Source organism: Magallana gigas, chromosome 6 (assembly GCF_963853765.1).
Source record: "Magallana gigas chromosome 6, xbMagGiga1.1, whole genome shotgun sequence".
NCBI lineage: Eukaryota > Metazoa > Mollusca > Bivalvia > Ostreida > Ostreidae > Magallana > Magallana gigas.
The window spans coordinates 18,349,011-18,368,361 of NC_088858.1; the positions used below are offsets into that span (position 1 = coordinate 18,349,011).

Sequence of the window (19,351 nt, forward strand, 5' to 3'; positions counted from 1 at the left end):
ATTTAATCAGGCTATATTCATGATAAAGAAAGAATAAAAGCGTAAAATATACGACAAATATAAAAAAAAATTGTGGTTTCTTCGAGGCTGTAATAATGCGCGGGAACAACTGTCAACACCGACAACCTGAAATTCCTCTAAATTGACAGAAAATTACCGTGAATTTATTGCATTAATCAAGGTTAACAATGCTGTGAGCCAGTTTTATTTTAATACTGACTAGATAAACAAGGTACTTTAATTTTGATACCATCCGAAGAGGCAAATCAAATGTCAACCCAGTAGCCCCCCTCCCCCGGCCAACCTATTGCACGTGATATTTTGTGAGAGATCAACTGTGTTTTATGGTAGAAATGTTGTACCAATTCGGTTGTGCATGTTATTGACAGTTTACTAAAATTTTACTTTGCCATGGGAACTGAAAGGGTGGAAATTCGTAATCATTGGGAGTGAAAGTAAGACTGGCGATTCGCCTATTTTTAGAGACAGTGTGTGATATAGGCCTAAATTGGTCCTGTGATATGTTCATAAAGTTTGACGATGTGATGAAGAATGGAGGCAGACGACTCGGATTCAGAAAGTGTGGAGTATAATTTTGAGACACAGCCGGACAGTGTTGGGTTTATGGTGCTAACCTCACAGTCTGAGTCACAGCCCAGAAACACTGAAGATGCTGACATCATGCAGATATGGCCTGCTCTGCAGCAAGGAGAAGAACGAAAAGTATAACATTTAGAGTTACACTGATATGTTTAGAATTTTTTCTAAATAATAGTTTAGGTTGTGTTTTAAATGGGGTTAGTAACAATATACCCAGTGGGCACGCAACGTTGTTTCAACGTTGAGAAATGGTTGAAATCAAGTTGCAACGTTGATCAACCATTATTCAACGTTGAATCAACGTTGAGGTTTCAACGTTGAAACCCAAACCATAACTCAACGTTGATTCCACGTTGAACACCCAACTTATTTTCAACGTTGAAGACATCAACCACTTTTCAACGTTGAAACAACGTTTTAAAAATGAAACTGAACACATATTTTAAAATTTAAACTGCCTTATCATTTGTTTAATTAAGGTTTTACCTATATTTTGTAAATTGGAAGTATTAAATGATGTGTTTTTACAAATATTAAATGTTAATTTGAATACATTTTTATCTTATATATTTTCAAATAAAATTATTATATTGTTGTTTTATCCAATTAAAATACCAATTTTCTTTTAAATGAAAAGGTTAATTATCATATTTCACATTACATTTTTTAAAAAAGATTGTTTTCATACAAGAAATTTGAGATTGAGCTGTGCGTACAGCAAGTGGCTAATTGCATTTTAACTGGGTCAGTGAGAAGGGGATGCGCGGACCCATCACTACTGCAAGCACTGCTGATCTAGGGAGTTATGCAATTTACCAGGCTGCTCTATGTCAGCTTGACCGCTATAGACGCTATTGGTGAACAAAGAAAGTTAGTTCTTAGGTACACCTCGTGCAGTTAACACGGAATTTATGTACAGTAAAATGCCGGGATTTTAGCTTTTTGACTATTAATTTGTGACTATTTTAATATTTTACACTGGAGTATCTTGGGAATTACTATATAAAACAGTCTGCAGAATGCAAATGATGAACTGACTATTGTGGATTTTACGTTTTTGTGTTGACATCCTTTGTTTCATGTCATGGAAAACAAGCATGGCTACCATTTGGCGGAATGTACGCGGTTTCTTTGTGATCGTATTCCTACAGCCTTACCTAAGACATTTTGAAAAGCCAAGTTCAACTTTTTAACGTGGACTTTATACACAAGTATTTTAGCGAAGAATATACTCAAATACTACTAGGATTTAAATAAAGGCCGACTTTATACATTTGGATTATTTTTTTTAATAAAGTATCAAAACACATAAAACAGCACAACGTAATAAATGAAGATATGTTTATAAACAACATTTTGCAAAAAATCACTTAATTTGAACTTATTTTCATTGTCTTATCTATATATTTTAAACCAGATTTCAACACAATTTCTACGTTGAATCAGCGTTGAATTTTGACGTTGAAACAACGTTACATTTTCAACGTTGCCTCAACTTTCATATGCAACCTTATTTCAACGTTGATTCAACGTTGATGCCTGACGTTGAAACAACGTTGTTTCAACGTTGAAATGCCCGCTGGGTATATGTATCTAGATTGATTTAGTATTGATTATACCTGTATAAGTGGATTCGTTCTAATTAAAATTAGACTTGTATAATAAGCAATAGCTCCTCTACGATATGCTAGTCCTACACAAGATGGAACAATACCTCATTTGAGGTCACCTCAGAGCGATCTTTCAAGTATGAATTAACGAAAGAATAGTTTTATCTCTTACAACTCTGGTGCTTAGTTGTCTTTTTTATGCGAAGTTAATGTAAATGTGCATATCATTTGTCTGATCGGCTATCCTTTCATGAGTCAAGCTAACAACAATTATACTAACTTTTAAATTTAACATATATATATATATATATATATAGATACATGCAATTCGTAATGACTTTATTTACTACATGAAACCCCTCAAGCATATAACATACCGGGTAGATTAGATTTCAAAAGAGTTTGGGTCATCAATAAATGAATTTACCAGTAATTAAAATTTATCTGAAATTATGTTTAAATCTTGCATATGATTTTGATTAACATTTCAGGAGAAAGAAAAGAAATCTTTGGTGAATTGCCTTGCATCTGTTATGGACACTTCTGGAGATGAGCAAAAGCCAGCAGGTAAAGAATTAATGCTAAACAGAAGTAGGAGTAAGAAACAGGCTTAGAATGTTAATTTAAGTTTAAATAGGGATAATTTTTTAATTGAACCTTTTCTTCTTAAAAAAATTCAATTTTTAAACTAAATTGTCATTGATTTTACCCAGTTTTGATGCTTCAAACAGATAGGTCAGTTATTGGACTCTTTTCTACCATGTTATTATTGTATAGAGACCTTAAAACTGAGATTTACAGCCTGTTTTTACAGTCATGATACTGTCATCATAAACATAACATAAAGTTTATTATGCCTTTGAAGTTTGGGATTGCACAACATACAAGAATGTACTCAATCTTTTTTCTTTGATAGAGCTAAATGATTGGATATTGAATTTTATAATATTAATGATGTTGTATTAAATATTTTTGTTTTTTGTAAGTTCCATGTAATAAGAATGTTATCAGGCATGTTTCAACACATTTGTTTTTAACTGCTCAATATTACCCGGTGTCATATAATATTTTGATACCGCGAAATCAGAATCATATCGAAATCACATAAGAATGATATGAAAATTGATTTATATAAGAATTATATATTTCCTATCATATGATTCTGATATGATTTGAATTATATGATAATTACTTCATATGAAATGGTATTAGAAGCTGCACAGATCCTAGCCACTGAAACAGAGTTAAGTGAGTCAGAGATGGAAACTGAGGTCACTGTGATTGAAAAAACAGGCAAAAGTGACCACAGCACACCAGAACCAGAGGAAAAACAAACATCAAAAACCGCTGGACGGTAAGAGTAATGGTGAAAATGTTGACAAGTTTCATGGAGTTGTTTTATCATGTTCATCTAAATTGAAACAATAAATAAAGGTACTGATATGATATTTTGTGAGATGTAAATATTAGTATTAGGCACTTTAAAGAATACAGAGAATCAAATATTAACTGATCAATGTTTAATGTCAAGTACAGTATCTAATTCTACTACATTGTTGCTTCTTTTGTTATAGGTCGCCATTGACAGCCGATTTTAGATCCTTATCTCCTCAGGATATGTTTGAAAATGATGGTAAACTTCTAAGGAAAAATGATTGTGATTTTATCTCCTTTATTCACTTTGTAATTTTACAGTGTATTAATCCACTCCAATTTCTATCCTAACATTAAACAAGTTAATTATGTTCACAGATGAAGAAGTAGCAGTGTGTACACCAGCAGGGTTTGTTGGATCCCTACATTTGTCTAATCAGGCCATGCTGGTCCCAGAAACTACAGAGTCAGAAGACCCCATACCCTCCACTCCAGAAGAATTTGAGGGACTCCCTAAAATCATACCAAGCTCTCCAACAGATGGATCATTCCAAGGTTGTTTTAAAAAAATGCAGAGCACAAATAAATACTTCATAAGACAAATAGTTTGCCGATAAAAGAAATATATTGTCATCGGATTTTTAGTTACAAGTTGTAAAATTTGATATAAATTGATTATTTGTGCATTTCTTGAATTAAGTTGTATAATTTATCACAGAAGATGGAAAAACTGATGACCCTACACATTATAATCCAAAAGATGACTCCACACTTGCAGATGAAGCCACAGTAGTCAAGGTATAAACAATTATTTATCAGCATTCTGCAGTGATACTGCATGTAAGGTTCATGTGCTGGAACACACCTACCAAAATGAAATTTCTGTTTCATTGTTAAAGGAGGCTTCATCAAAACTCTTGCTTGTATGGGTTAATAACATGATTAATGATTACATGATTGATGACTCCAACCATTGCTTTTGTAGAAATCAAGGAAGTCAGATGAGCCTGAGTCATCCCAGAGCAAGAGCCTGAGTTCTACTGGAGACAGAAAGGACCTGGGAGAAAACAGGACACAGTCTGAGGTACAGTCCTGTGCAGACTCAGCCTGAGGTACAGTCCTGTACAGACTCGGTCTGAGGTACAGTCCTGTGCAGACTCAGTCTGAGGAACAGAACTGTACATACAGTCCTGTACAGACTCAGTCTGAGGTACAGAACTGCAAATACTCAGTCTGAGGTACAGTCCTTTACAGACTTGTCTGAGGTATAATTCTGTAGACTCTGAGGTACAGTATTGTACAAACTCAGTCTGAAGTACAGTCCTGTACAGACTCGGTCTGATGTAAAGTCCTGTACAGAATAATTCTGAGGTACAGTCCTGTACAGACTCAGTCTGAGGTACAGTCCTGTACAGACTCAGTCTGAGGTACAGAACTGTACATTGTGCAGTCTTGTCATAGCAAGCATTGCTGTTTATCAACATTATGATATGTGCTGGTTGCTACAATGATGGTTAGGAGAGATGATATTCTGGATCCTTGACCATTGGTTCCTCTTTCTGTTTGTTTTTCTGTCTGTGTATTGCAACATATTTCCATTTTTTCAGTTCTTATGATGATCTTTTAAGTTTTGATATATAGTGTGTTGAAGAAAGAAATGTTTTAACTGTTTGTAGGTATTTTGATTGATACCATTGAAATGTGACCAATATTTCTCACAGTATCTTGTTATTTTGTTATCCTAGTCTGTACAGTACAATCCTCAAAAAGAGAGAACCTTGGCAGAAAGCTCAGATGACCAGCAATCATTACACCTACATTACTCCGAAACCCAAAAATCATCATTGTCAAGGCGCCAGGTAGATTCTTTTAAGTTACCCACTACTCAGACCTAAAGCTTATGTTAATTTAAGTTCCATTGATCTTAACACATCTTCACTTTTGTGTGGTGAGAAACTTTATGTTGTTGAGCTGACTTTAATAATGATTTTTTTTTCTTTTTGATGTAGAAAATCTGATTAAGATAGAGACAGTAAACTTCCTGTTTTTTGTTTTGCAAATGAGATGAGATCAGGGGTTGTTTATAATGCGTGAACTGAACATACCATTTGAAATTTAAGCAATAAATGATGTGTCCAATATTAGAAAATAAGTTGCTTTTAATAGTTATTTCAATGAAAAAAAATTGAAATGATGGCTCTGTCTGAAGATGCCTTTTATTTATAGGAAGATACAGCAGACTCAGTGGAGGTTGTAGGGACAAGTTTTATGGATGTCATTTCTATCAAAAGCTCAGAGGGCACAGGTAAATGTGTAAACTACATGGTATGAACAGTAGATTTTTTTAAAAAGTTCAAGGAAATGAACATTAATTCCACAATTATTTCCTTCATTAGGAATTGTATAGGAACACTCAAGCTTACTGTAGAAGTAAAAAACAATCCTTGATGTTAACAATAATGTATCTTTGGATTTGTAATGGAAATGTTGATCACAGATTTTCCACCAATGAGAAACTAAATTTTTTTAAAATTATATTATGAACATTCATGTATGTTTCTGTTGCCTATGATGCACAGACAGTGCATCAATTGTTTAGATTTCCTTTATAAAAGTATAATTGAGCCAAAACTTTATGGGAAGGCTCAAGGTCAGTATAAATCTAATGACAAACTGGCTGTGGGTTTAATACAATGGAATTAAATTGGATGAAATTATATTTTATATAAATAAATATTTTATATTGTATTTTTGATATGTTTGAAACCTGAGCCAAAGATGTACATTGTTGCTTAGCTAAGCAGTTGTTTGATGGATTTAGTTGTTGTGTTTCCTACAGTACTTCTCTTAATTGTACATGAATATTATACCACATTATTTATTGACTGTGTAGAGATTGACCCAGTGCCTGAGTCCCAGGAGTTGTCCCTGAGACTGACGCCGTCACAGAGTGATAAATCCGGCAAGGGCACAGACACAGAGACTGTAGTCAACCAGCCAATCAGGAGGAGGGTACCAATGGTCAGGAGTCAGGACCTGGTCACAGGTACAGTTAGCATATTGTGTGAAAACAGAAACTTCATTAACTTGTTCCTATTGATTATGAAAAGATACTTAAGTTCATCGTGTTGTATTTGTTTTATTTATTCAGAGAGACGGGTGATTAGACATGACAAGAAGACAGACAAGATCATGTCTCAGCCAGCTAGACCGGATAGAAACCAGGAGGTGGATGTAGATAGACTGAGGGGTGAGGCAGTGGAGGCTAGAGGCAAGGGACCAGGATTAGTAATGGCTTCTGAATCAGGTAAAATATCAACCCTATGTTGTATGGAGTAGCGTATTAGGACATTGATTCATGTTAATTCTTCTCTGTCTAAGGTTTGGACTCTTATTTTCCAGAAATGTTTGCTTTGTCATTGCCCAAAGATGGTGAATTGTTGCACCCAAAAGTCTCCTCAGGCAAATCCTCAAAACCTGAAGTGGACAGCCAGTCCAGTGTTGTGAAAGTCAGTCAGGGCACCCCAGGAAAGAAGTCAGGTAGAACCCAAGTCTCCGGAAGCCCTACTAGATCTGGAAGACAGGAGGGAAACAATGGCCAGGAAGGAGGGGACACTGTGCTTAGTGAACCGGGACCAAGTCATCAAGCAGCAAAAGACAAGTATGAATGTACATTGAATTCTTGTTGGATTTTCATGCATTTTAGAATATTCATTAATTTCTTGTGCAGTTTTCACATATTTTGATATGATGTGAAATTTTAACACATACATATTCATTCAATATATTCATTTCAATCTTAAGTGGAATACTTGTATTGTAGCCAAGGCTTAGAAAATACGCCACCCCTTGTGGAGTCTCAAGTCTCAACTAGATGTTTCTTGCTACAGCCACCTCACATAGAAAACATAGCAATGAAAGAGATGGAGGATACGCAACAGAATGTGTTCAAGAGGACCATGTCTGAAATTGCCTCCCCCAGAAAAAGAGTCATTCAAGAGGACAGGTGAGTCAAAATGTAACTTGGGTTCAAATTGATTTTTGGCTTTTGAAAAGACAGGTATGGTATACTGATATGATATTTTTAAGATATAAGAAAGAATAGATTTTCAAGCTTTTTGTTTGTTCTCTATTTGCTTTGTGCATATTTTTGTTTCAGTGATGACGAGGTAACAATACATGTACATAAGAGACAAAAAAAATCAAGATCCAGTCAACTGGGGAGCTCAGATGAAGATGCTAGCCAAAAAAATAATTCTCCATCTAGACATCCTGGCACACCTAAGACTACAACAGTGGAACAATCTTTACAGAATTCTGAGAAGGGCTCAACAAGAGGAACTCCCATAAGGAAGATTCCATCCATCTCTAGTGAGGGGAGCCAGTCCAAAGTGTCATTACAGAAAAAGACATCAATATCCACTGAAGGGGGTTATCAAGCTAGCATAGAGGATGAACACAGTATATTCAACATCAATGACCAGGAAACAGCATTAGCTGGACAGGGCTCTAGACCATTAATTGCCATTCCAGTGTGGAGTCAAGAGCAAGCAACCGTGAACCCTCTTCCTGACCTACAACCTGATACTTCTATGGTAGTTTGCTTTTGTTAATTTCTGCACCTGTTGCTCTTGAAATAAACATCCTTTAAATTTTCCAGAAGACTCTCTTCTGTATTTTTTTGCTACATTTTGATTGATAGGTTAAAGATGTTCCAAAGAGACAGACAAAAAAAAGTACTCCCATTGTTCAGACTCCTGTATCAGGAAAGAAAAGGAAATGTCTAACAAAACTGCGGACAGGAAGTCGCATTAAGAAATGTGCCTCACCCAGAGACACCCAGCCAAGGACCCCCTCTCTGACTTCAGCACCAACAGTTGTTGTCACCACCACCTCGTCAACCAGCAGCGAAGAAAGCACTCATATCAATGTGTTAGGACAGGGACTCCTAGCACAGAGGTCCACCATTATCCTTTCCCCACCCCTTGCTCGGGCCTCCTCCCTAGAGTCGGTGTTATCCCGCCAGCCACGGATGTCCACTTCAGAGACGCCTACTAACCGACCTTCAAAGGTCAGGGCCAGTAAAACGGAGCCAAGGTTTAAGATTCCAGTGAGGACTGAGCTAGACAGGTCACCAAGTCTAGAACAGGTAATGACTGATTCAGTCATGAAATTTCTTTGTATATTGTTCATGATTATGTGCGAAAAAGGCATTGATGTTTTGATATCCACTGGCTTCTTGGTACCCCTCAATTACTCACATGTATTTTCTCTTTGAATATCGATACATATTATAGATTCCTTATTTTATGCGAGCATTTAGAGAATATAAAATCCCTATCGCCAAATTTTTATTATAACTACAATTAGTTTTCATCTATCCAAAAAATAAAAGCATGATTATAAAATCCGCAATTCTATATTATGAAATAGGCATCAACAGTTGTTACTTTCATGTATGATTCATAATTTTTTTTTTTGAAAATCAATATAATCTGACAACCAGTTTATGCTTTAATAATGATAAGACAATGACCTTGCCAAATGACTCACAATTGTGTGAATTATAAAGGTGATTATTTCAACTTTATTGAATCAGCAGCTGAGTACTTCAGAAGATGTAGAAAGGAAGACAGTTATAATTAAGGTCAAGCAGTTTGAAGTCCGGACTGAAATCACTGAAATAATACGACAAGGAAAGGTTGTTTCCAGATCAGAGAAAGAGGTATTTTGATATAACAGTTAGCAAATTCCTTTGTCCTTTGATATTCTTATATATTTGAAAATTGTTTAGGTCTTTCCTGCTTTATGTAATCTGTGTTATTATGCCCTCCATCGAAGAAGGGAGGACATATTACTTTGCTGCTGTCTGTCTGTAGGTCGATCAGTTGGTCCACCAATTGTTTCCGTTCATTTTCATCGCAGAGGTTACACATATTGAAATGAAATTTGATATACAGATTTATCATAATAATATCTTTGTCATGGACTCAAGGTTGATTTTGGTATTAAACAATAGAGCAATTTTCAACACAGTTATGCCCCTTTGACATAGAAAAGTTTCAAGTATTTGAAGTGTCCATTCATTTCATTCATGGATGGTTCCATGGAGGGGGGCATAAGTGTTTCACAAACATCTCTTGTTACTTGTAGGTTGCTAAGGAACCTGTGACAGTGAAGGTCAAGACCTACCAGGAGATGGAAGCCCTGTCACCCGGCACATTTTCCTCCTCCAGCACAGGAAGTTCACTGGCGTCTGGTTACCTAGGCGACATTAGCTCTGGTTTGTCTCGCTCTGGTTCTTCCAATGGTAAGTAACAAATGCATGGGTTATTTAAAGGGAGAAAGCTTTGTGGTAGGTGGTATGAGAATTTAGCATTGTTGAAACTTTATTTGTAGTTCCTTCCTTGAGTGAACATGAGATACCATTAACACAGCCTAGCTCAATAAGTCTGGAAGTCAGGTTTGTGCACAGAGACTTGATGGCCTATCTTTTAATTGAAAGTTTTTAACTGGAGAAATTTCTGACACTGAAAGGCTCAATGAGTTTGTAAGTTATATATAAAAACAATGGGTTTTTCTCTAGCTCTGTAGAGGTGTCAGAAGTTCTCTCCCCTGTAGTGGAAGCGGTAGAGGGAGCTACAGTGCAGGGATGTAGTAGTGTAACACCAGCAGCCGTGTCAGTGTCAGCCTCTGTGAGATCAGAGTCTATTACTCCCAATGTGTCCACAGGTTTTGCGGTAATTCCAACATCAGCCTCCCTGACTGACGTGCCTTCCACTAGTGCAGGTATAAGGGGCTTTACATCCTGAAATTCTGAAACAATATACACCTGTACATACAATGTGTTGTGTTATGCTTTCTGTTGTTTTATTTCTAATTTGTGTGTTGATATGTCTTTTGGTTGCACTGTAAGCTGTATTTTAATTATACTGTAGATTCTTTATTTTACTCGAGTACTTAGTTCCGCGACTCAATCGTTTTCCATCATATCATGAAAACATAAAATCGCTAATGCCAAGCTTTTATCATAGTTTCATGTAGTTAACATATGTCCAAAAAATAAAAAGATATTTTAAAATTTGCGAGATGTGCTTTTCGTGATTTTACGCGGATATAAATTCCTTGTGTTTAATTACGAATCTACAGTATGTACATGTATATTGTATATTTGTAGAATTCTATTACCTGTTACATGTACTTTGTAGGAGTTGGACATGAGCACAGTCTTCATAGCAGAAAAAAGCAAGTTTCCAGTGAAGAAGTTAGGTAGGAAATGATGCTTCTAAAATTACTTTACATGCATTATACATGTAGGCATTGAAATGTCCATTCACACAGTTAAATGAACACTTGTACTCTTTAACTGCTGAAAATGTGACATACAAATACTTGTGATTTGGTCTGGTTTCTTGTTTCTCATAATCTATTAAAACTTTCATTAGATCATTACTTTTGTATCATTTACTATGACATAAGATAAGGTCAAGTCTCATTTGCATGGTCTAAAGCAAAAAAAGAGTTGACCTGTTTCTATCAAGGACTGGATGTCAAAAGTTACACATTTATTTCTTGGTTTGGAATGTGAGCAGAATGCACTCCAACATGCATGTACACATATGAACTATTTTGCATTTGTGTTTTGCTTTTTGGCATACATGTAATAAGTTTTCGTACAAATTTTATGTAGTTCTGAAGTTCCCTACCAAGATGAATTAAACATCACGGCAACCACAGAGAGCATTGGTGTGGGACTGTTAAGATCAGAGCCAGTGACAGGTGAGTTAATTATATTTTTCAGGTTTCAAAATATTATAAATAAGTGTCCAAGTTGTGCAGTGGACAATGCACTTGCTTTGGCCACCAGATTTTGGTATTGCTACAGAATTGATATTAATGTGTCCATTAACTCATGACACATATAATTTTAGAAGCATATATATATACATGTATCAATATATGTATCAAATACAATAAAAGAGCATTAATCATACAGGCAACAGCATTTTACTTTAACGCTAACTTACAAAATATGTTACAGATTCTCGTGTGATGGCAAAATGGAAAGATGGCTACTATTATCCAGGAATTATACAAAAAGTTGAGGGATCCAGGTACATGTAGATCTTAAATAGAAAAAACTGTACATTTAGTTTAATATTGATATATATAAGTAAAAGCAAGAAGTATATGAATAAAATGTAACTGTTCTTCAATAGTTAAAAAAAATTTGTTGATATCATATATTTATGGACACACCTGAATAATTTGTATAGATATGGAATAGTAAGCGACCTGTGGTGTTCATTATGCAGTTTTAATATATATGTCCATGTACCTGAAGACTGTACTTTGACCTTATGTTAACTGACCAGGTACCAAGTTAAGTTTGATGATGGAGATTCCCGCTATGTCCGACACTCGGAGGCCTTGCTGATTGAGCGCCTGCCCCTGGGTCAGCCGGTGATGGTCCAGTCCCAGGACGGATACTTTGACGCTGGGCTCATTGTTGGCCAAGTCAAAAAGGGAGGGGTTTTCCAGTATTCTGTGGAGAAAGATTCTGGTGAAACACGAACGTGAGTCTCCTGCTATAGTACATGTACATGCATTGATGTGATTAGATACATGTATGTGCTATACATGCATAAATTTTTATAGATGTCAAAGATATATTGAATGTTTGCACTTAATGTACGTGTACTTCTACAAAACATTATTCTCCAACCTTTACTACTAATGTACTCTTCTGACTAGGAGTTTATGTTTCATATACAGTACATAGTACCGTTTTTTTTAAAAAGATAATTCTTTTTGTGGTCGGTACCAAATTGCCAAGTAGAGAATTGGTTATTATTTACCATAATCTTTTAAACAACATATTTTTCACCCATTAAAATAACCTGCAATTTTGCAGTGGCTTGCTTGTACTTCTATTGAGCATACTCTCTAAATCTTTTGCTATCACAGCTATATGATGCACAAAAGATTATGTGTGGATTTTCTCTCATTGCAAACTTATCAACCTCAAAGCCTTATTTTCTAACATGTCTTTTTTTAATTTTAAAAGGAATTGGTTTTATTGAAAATATTACAAGGAAGTTATTTGCATACTTTAAGAAAATACTCGTACTTCATGTATTAATTGTTCAACACATTTACTGATAGCATGTACACCTTTACCTGCACCTGTAGGTTCAGCAACAGTGATGTGATTTTGAGTGAGGAGCAGGCCAACCTGTTGCTGACTGACCTCCCGACCTCACCCCAGAAGGCTGTCCCCCTGATAGAGCCCAACCCAGCCAATGTCAGTCTAGGTAGGTTGGTTATTAAACCATTTATTTTCAGGGTTTAAGTGTGTGTAACAGATCTATTATATGTGATACATGAATGATAGCTGAAAATTAGTTTTACATGTATTTTTAATCATGACTTCGCATATTTGTTATACTGTGTTTATCAGGTATAGTGTGAATTAGGATTAGACAACATATTAATTAAACTTCATCAGTCTAGTTTTGAGTAATAATTGCTGTTACATGCATTAGTCTCAAGATTTGTCACAAATTATTATATTTTTTGCTATTCATATTATACTTGAGCTTATTTATCGTTCTTGCTTAAATATGATATGATGATTATTTATTCAACAGATAATCTTGTGGAGGGTAAAAGAAGGGCAGGCAACACGGCTACACATGGTGATGAAACTGCACCTAAGAAACCCTCTACATCCAAGGGAGCAAGCTGTGTAGAGGGGGAGGAGGCCCCACAGTCCTCTACAAGAGGGAAGAGAAGGATCCACCCACTACCCCAGCAGGCCACCAGTACTCCCACTCGAAAAGAGAAAGGGAGGGGGGCTAGTAGAGTGGCTGGTAAGATGCCTTGGTGTAAACTCTTAAAATCTTAATAGATACATGTAATTGAAAAAAATGAATTACTTGTTTTTTGCAGGTACATTGTACATGTACCGGTACTTGCATACTGGAATGAAAATGTTAATATATTTCAATTGGTGAAAACTGTTGAAAGTTCAACACATGATATGTATTTCAATGATTAAATAATATACTTGCCAAGGCTTTGTATGACAATATGTCATAGAATGGCTTTAGCATATAGTGTAGCCCCATTTATCCCCATCTGTCGTTTTTGGATAAATTAATGTTTCTATGGAAAGGTATATTTCAACTTGACTGCTGGCATGGCATTCCAGCTACAGTAACTTGTTTTTGAGTACATGTATATTTAATCTGACTAATGCAGATATACATGTATGTACTCTTCAGATCCCGAGTCCACCCCTATCTATCCTGATGTAGCGGTATCCCCGATTGAGCCGAGGAGATCCCCAAGGAAAGCACGACATGGTATAATACAACATGGAACAAGAATAACAAACTATTCGTTAATAACTGAAAGTTGTTGGTTTACTACATTTTTCAAAATAAAGGTTAATACATTGTATTATCAAAATACAACTGTGTTTTGACTTGTTTGCCAGGTTTGTTTGGTAAGGAGAAGCAGCCATTCAATGCCACACCCTTTTCTGGCTTAGTCTTCCTACTGACCTATGTAGAGAAGTCTAAAGACTTGAAAGAGGAGGAGAAGACCATCCTCAAGAACCCAGATCTGACATCTGATGACAGCTCTGTTGAACGTAGGAATTTTTATTTGCTATACATTGTACTTTATCAAATTACATTTGTTGCCATTGTCAGTGAATATTTGACATGAGCAAAGATAATCTCCATAATTGTTTTGCTTCCTAGTTTTCCTATGCTATTTACTAGGTAATCTTAATATATTGAACACAAAGACTACATATATGTACAATGTAATTTTATGTAACTGACACCCAATTCAGAATTTTGTTATAATTAACAGAAGCTGATGATGATGAAGTTCCCTTTGACAAACAAGACATCATAACAAAGATCCAAGCTGGAGGGGGTGTTGTCTTGGACAAGTTTGACGAGGCTGCTGTATGTACATCTATTGTTGTGAAATTTCAAGTTGTTTAAAAGTTTTACATGTATGTGGGGAAAAGTTTATTTATCCTTCTCTCTTGACTGATATTTTAATCAAATTGTCTCCCTTTCAGGGTGTCTGATAAAAAAAGTTAAGTCAATGTACATACATGTACATTTAATAGTCTTGTTTCTGTAGGTTTTATTATTGTTATTAAAGGGGCATGGTCACGATTTTGGTCAAATTTTATTTTTCTGTTTTTATTATTTGCAATGCTTTAGCAATGCATTTCTAATGATCAAATGAAGTTTTGGAGCCATTCGTTGAGTTTTAAGCAAGATACAGGGCTCACAATTCTTCATCATGTAAACAAGGCTCGTGCCCTGTTTTTGTTTACATAGGTCAAATATACCGGTAAAAAATCTTTTTCAAGCTGGTTTGTCTTATCTTATTATTCATTTTAAGCATAAATAAACAGTTCCTAACGATTAATACATTCATTTTTGGTCTAAACCTTGAATTTTCAATTCAACATTCAAAATGTAAACAAACGCTTTGTTTACATAGCGAAGAATTGCAAGCTCTGTAACTCGTTTATAACTCATCAAATGACACACAAATTTTGGTTGCCTAATAAAAATGCCTTGCTGAAGTATTGTAAACATTAAAATCGAAAAAATAATTTTTGACCAAAATCGTGACCATGTCCCTTTAATTCAGTGTTATAGTATACAGTACAGAGCTCAGCAACTAAATCAGTAATCTCTTTGACAGATTGCAAATGCCAAGCAGTGCTTTTTGATATCCAATTCCTACCAGAGAACTATCAAATACTTCCAGTGTTTGGCTGCGGCAATTCCTTGTATATCACATCTCTGGATAAGGGACTCCTCCAATGAGGTCTGTAGTCAATCAATCAAAGCAATGTTAAAAGAAGTCAATTTCTATCAAGTGATACAATAAAAAAATTACATGAATAATATGAATGTTAATTCATCAAGCAGTACAATGGGGAAAAAGAGGTGGATTTCTATCAAGTGGTAGTGTTAGGTGTGTCCAGAAGTACATAGAACCATTTTAACAAGACCTTGGATTTTCAGCAGGGCATAGTTATCTATTCCTTGTGTCAAAACAAGTTTAAAATGATACTGTTTCAAGTGAAATATACACAGATTGGATAGTCTTAGCTCAAAAGCCAGACTATTCTTGCAGATTGCTAATATCCATGTCTGAGTGGCTAACAATGAAATAGGCAGGCCTACGTCACATTGCTGTTTAACAGAACCACTCAAAGTCCAAGCTCTTGATTATTAAAATGGTTTTATACATGTGTACAAGGATGTGTATGGTAATTTGGTTAACTGCTTCATTGTCTACTTTTGTAGGGAGTGTTATTGGATTATAAAGCATACAAATTACAAGCTGGGGTCAGCCTTGAAAAGAGAAAGAAAATGGAATGGTGGGTATTTAAATTAGCCTGGAAAATAACAACACGGTGGATAGGTGATAGTCAGTATAAGAAGGAACTAAGAAACATCGTTTTTCTCAGTTTCTACTAAAACACTCCATTTTCTAAAATCCATGCAGTCGCTACACTGCCTGCTACAGTGTGAGGTTTGGGCATGTGCACATGTTACACAGAAAAAATGTTCTACAATGATTGAGGATTTGGGAAATATATGAGTGCCTGGGTGTTTTGTCTTTCATCAGATATTCCTAACTAGAGCAGTGGTTGTCATTTATTTTTGTTCAAACGCGTTTCTACAAATCTTTCCGTCCAAATGTAAATGTTTAGGAAAATGAAATACCTTAATGCTGCGAAGCATGAAAAGTTCTCTTAGCCTTATATAGGGGGTGTGTAGTTATGAGTGTAACAATAGAAATTGACAACTAATTTGGCGGTTGTAGGAGATAAAAGGGAAATAATGCATATTTATGAATTCATGTCAGCTTTAAGATACGTGAACAGAGTTATCTGTCCTATGAAATTAGAGAAAATATAACAAAATATAAACAGTTATGCAGGAAAATATTCACCCCTTTCGCCGTCGTCAGCAAGAAAATTTAAGACGTAGCAAAATCTTAAGTCTAAATGTCTTTGTCTTTTGTCTGGTCAAATTCAAGAGGGGCAAAACTGTGCGCAAGTGAAGAAGGGCGACAATAGCATGGGGCAAAAATAACCCTGTATGCAGTAGTGAAAAGGTATTGGTACATGTAACGTGAGTACCAGTTAAGATTAGATTGCTTTAATCTCTTGACTAGAAGTTCAGGGGTTTAATCTCATTCTAGTAAGTTACATTTACTTCTTGATGATGGATTTATAATAAATACACGTACACCAATTAATGATCAGTCTGATATTTGGTCTTTGTTTTGAAGAGATTGTTATGATATTTAACTGTAATTCTTTTGCTTTAGGTCAAACAGAAAGGGAGATCTACTAGGCCTCTCTGTGTTTGTCTCCTCATCTCACAAAAAATTCCAGGAGGAGTGGTCCTTCATCTTAAAGCTCGCAGGATGTCAGGTTCTACACAAACTCCCAGCCGTAAATTCTGGTGAGAGATCTTTAGAATAGATTAATAGCTAAAAATACCACTAGAGATTTATATTGTCACATGCTCATTTTCGCAGATACATGTTTATGTATATACAGAGAGATCAATCATAAATTTGTTTAGTCATATAGAGAAAAAGATAGGGACCCTGCCTTTACATCGAGAGATCAATAACTTTGACAAGTTTGAGTGATTAAAGTTTGAACCATCAAGTGTCACCTGTAGTTACATGTGTTGTTTTTTCTCTAAAATATATTTACCAGTAGCTCTTATATTAACCAGATAGTGTAAATTACTTATATTATGCGCGTACTTAATTCCATCGATCCAGCCGTTTTGTATTAAATCGCGAGAAGATAAAATCCGAAACGTGGAACATTTATCTTTTATGAAATAATGGCAAGATTTTAAAATCTGCGAGGGTTGCTTCTTGTGAATTAACAAGGATATAGATTCCTTGCATTCAATTAGGAATTTACAGTAGTTACCTGTTTGTACTGATGTACAGTGTATATATAGAGTATAATTCTCTTTTGTCCATGTTGTAGATACTCCACTTGATGTTATTGTAACTGATCTCACCTGTCCCAAAACTGTGTTACATCGCAGCAGGAAATCCGGAATACCCCTGGTGGCCTCAGAGTGGGTTATGCAGTGTTTAATTAATGGAAGGAGACTCAATTATAGGGGACACGCACGATATAATTATGACTTTCACTCCTGATGCAATGAAAAGTGTTAGAATACATATAAAATGTTTAAGTGTATGTAGTTTCCAGCTGTTATGAAGCACTTTTATCATACTTTGAAATAAGATGAGGAGTTATGTACATGATAAAAAAGTTCTTTAAGAATGTGCATTGAACTAAAATTACTGTTTGTAACGATGCATGATACAGATCCTACATGTACATATACCAGTACATGTATGTTAGATGTATAGAAACTTAAGGAAAAACTGCGTATACCAGGGTTTTTTTTCTTTATCAATATGCATGTATTTCATTTTTTTTTTTAAAGTTTTAAATAATTTTATGCAGAGACAGTTGATTAATTTTTAAATGCATGTCTAAACTTACTATCCGTTCGAATCAATTTTTTGTCATTTTAATGGGACAAAATAACATTTTACAACAATTTTTAAAAGCTGGTCAGGTTTGGATAGATTGAATACCATATAGTAAGATATTAGGTTCTTATTTTTAGCATGTTTAAATTACATATGCTTTGTATTTTTAAAAATTTCTTTTGATCGTGTTTTATTTTCAATCGCATACAGTGGTTGATAGCTTTTATACAATTGTAATAATTACATGTATTTTAACCGTCCAACAAGATTTATCTCTTCTTTGAAAAGCAATGTAGTTAATAGGCAAGTTGTTAAATACATACTCATCTCATTCTTGACCTTTTCATCGTTTAGTAATTTCCATCATGATTATAAACATGTCATCATTTTTACTTCTATTGATTTAAAAGTACATGTACACAAAATATATGTTTCAACTTTCTGTTATTGTTTGATGCTATGTGCCAAAGATGTCTGAATGATGATTAAAATTCAATAGGGTAAACAGCTTTGTTTTGTATTGAATTACAGACATCTTTTAAATGACGTAAATGTTAAAACATGTACAATGTATACAGTACGTGTACATGATTGTATAAAATTCTAATGAACAGCAGCAATGAAATGGATATCGTGTCTGTGTAGTCATATCATTAAATTATTGCACTGCAGTCAAAGACCTCTACCACTGCTGATCCTAATGGCCTCTATTGTGTGATCAGGATTAGTACTTCATTGTATTACCGGTATTTATGGCATACATTTTGCAGATACTGTAGTGTCCTTAAAGTGACAAAGTGACTCAAAAAATTGTTTTACTTTCTGATTATGACAATTGGAATAAGAAGAAATACATGTCTATGAAATTTCATCATTCGGAAGGTTTCACACATATTAAGTCAACACCTTTCAGTTTTTAGAACTCATTCGGAAATTACACATGTAAACAAACCGAGTTGTATTGGACATTGATTTGAGTGTTACATGATTGCGATTGCTGTCTAAAAATAGTTACAGTTGGATTGACACACTGAGAAAAGAATTATAATTTAAAGTCGGTTGATGTCTGTAGTAAGAAATATACTATCATTCATAGGGAGTTTATCGTAATAAATATATACCGGTACTAGTAGTTCCTTAAGACATCAGGTTTCTTTAAAAGGCCAATGGCTCAT

The 19,351-nt window shown here is 35.0% G+C and overlaps 1 protein-coding gene across 4 annotated transcripts; it reads left to right on the plus strand.

Moving 5' to 3' along the window:
- Window positions 1–52: 52 nt before the first annotated feature.
- Window positions 53–18,448, plus strand: LOC105341325 (TP53-binding protein 1). 4 transcript variants are annotated; one of them, XM_066088332.1, is made up of 32 exons: window positions 53–723; window positions 2,702–2,777; window positions 3,423–3,564; window positions 3,785–3,843; window positions 3,963–4,139; window positions 4,303–4,382; window positions 4,570–4,668; window positions 5,330–5,443; window positions 5,811–5,889; window positions 6,478–6,630; window positions 6,736–6,891; window positions 6,987–7,245; window positions 7,408–7,590; window positions 7,744–8,179; window positions 8,287–8,733; window positions 9,184–9,309; window positions 9,738–9,894; window positions 9,984–10,047; window positions 10,171–10,373; window positions 10,793–10,853; window positions 11,275–11,363; window positions 11,626–11,698; window positions 11,960–12,160; window positions 12,777–12,898; window positions 13,235–13,456; window positions 13,871–13,951; window positions 14,086–14,241; window positions 14,469–14,566; window positions 15,327–15,452; window positions 15,938–16,011; window positions 16,971–17,107; window positions 17,656–18,448. In XM_066088332.1, the coding sequence occupies exons 1-32, from the start codon at window positions 553–555 to the stop codon at window positions 17,829–17,831; spliced, it is 4,797 nt and encodes a 1,598-aa protein (XP_065944404.1). In that variant the 5' UTR covers window positions 53–552; the 3' UTR covers window positions 17,832–18,448. The 4 variants fall into 4 exon arrangements, with proteins under 4 accessions (XP_065944404.1, XP_065944406.1, XP_065944405.1 ...); XM_066088334.1 differs by having other exon boundaries at window positions 14,472–14,566; XM_066088333.1 differs by having other exon boundaries at window positions 9,187–9,309.
- The last annotated feature ends 903 nt before the right edge of the window (window positions 18,449–19,351 follow it).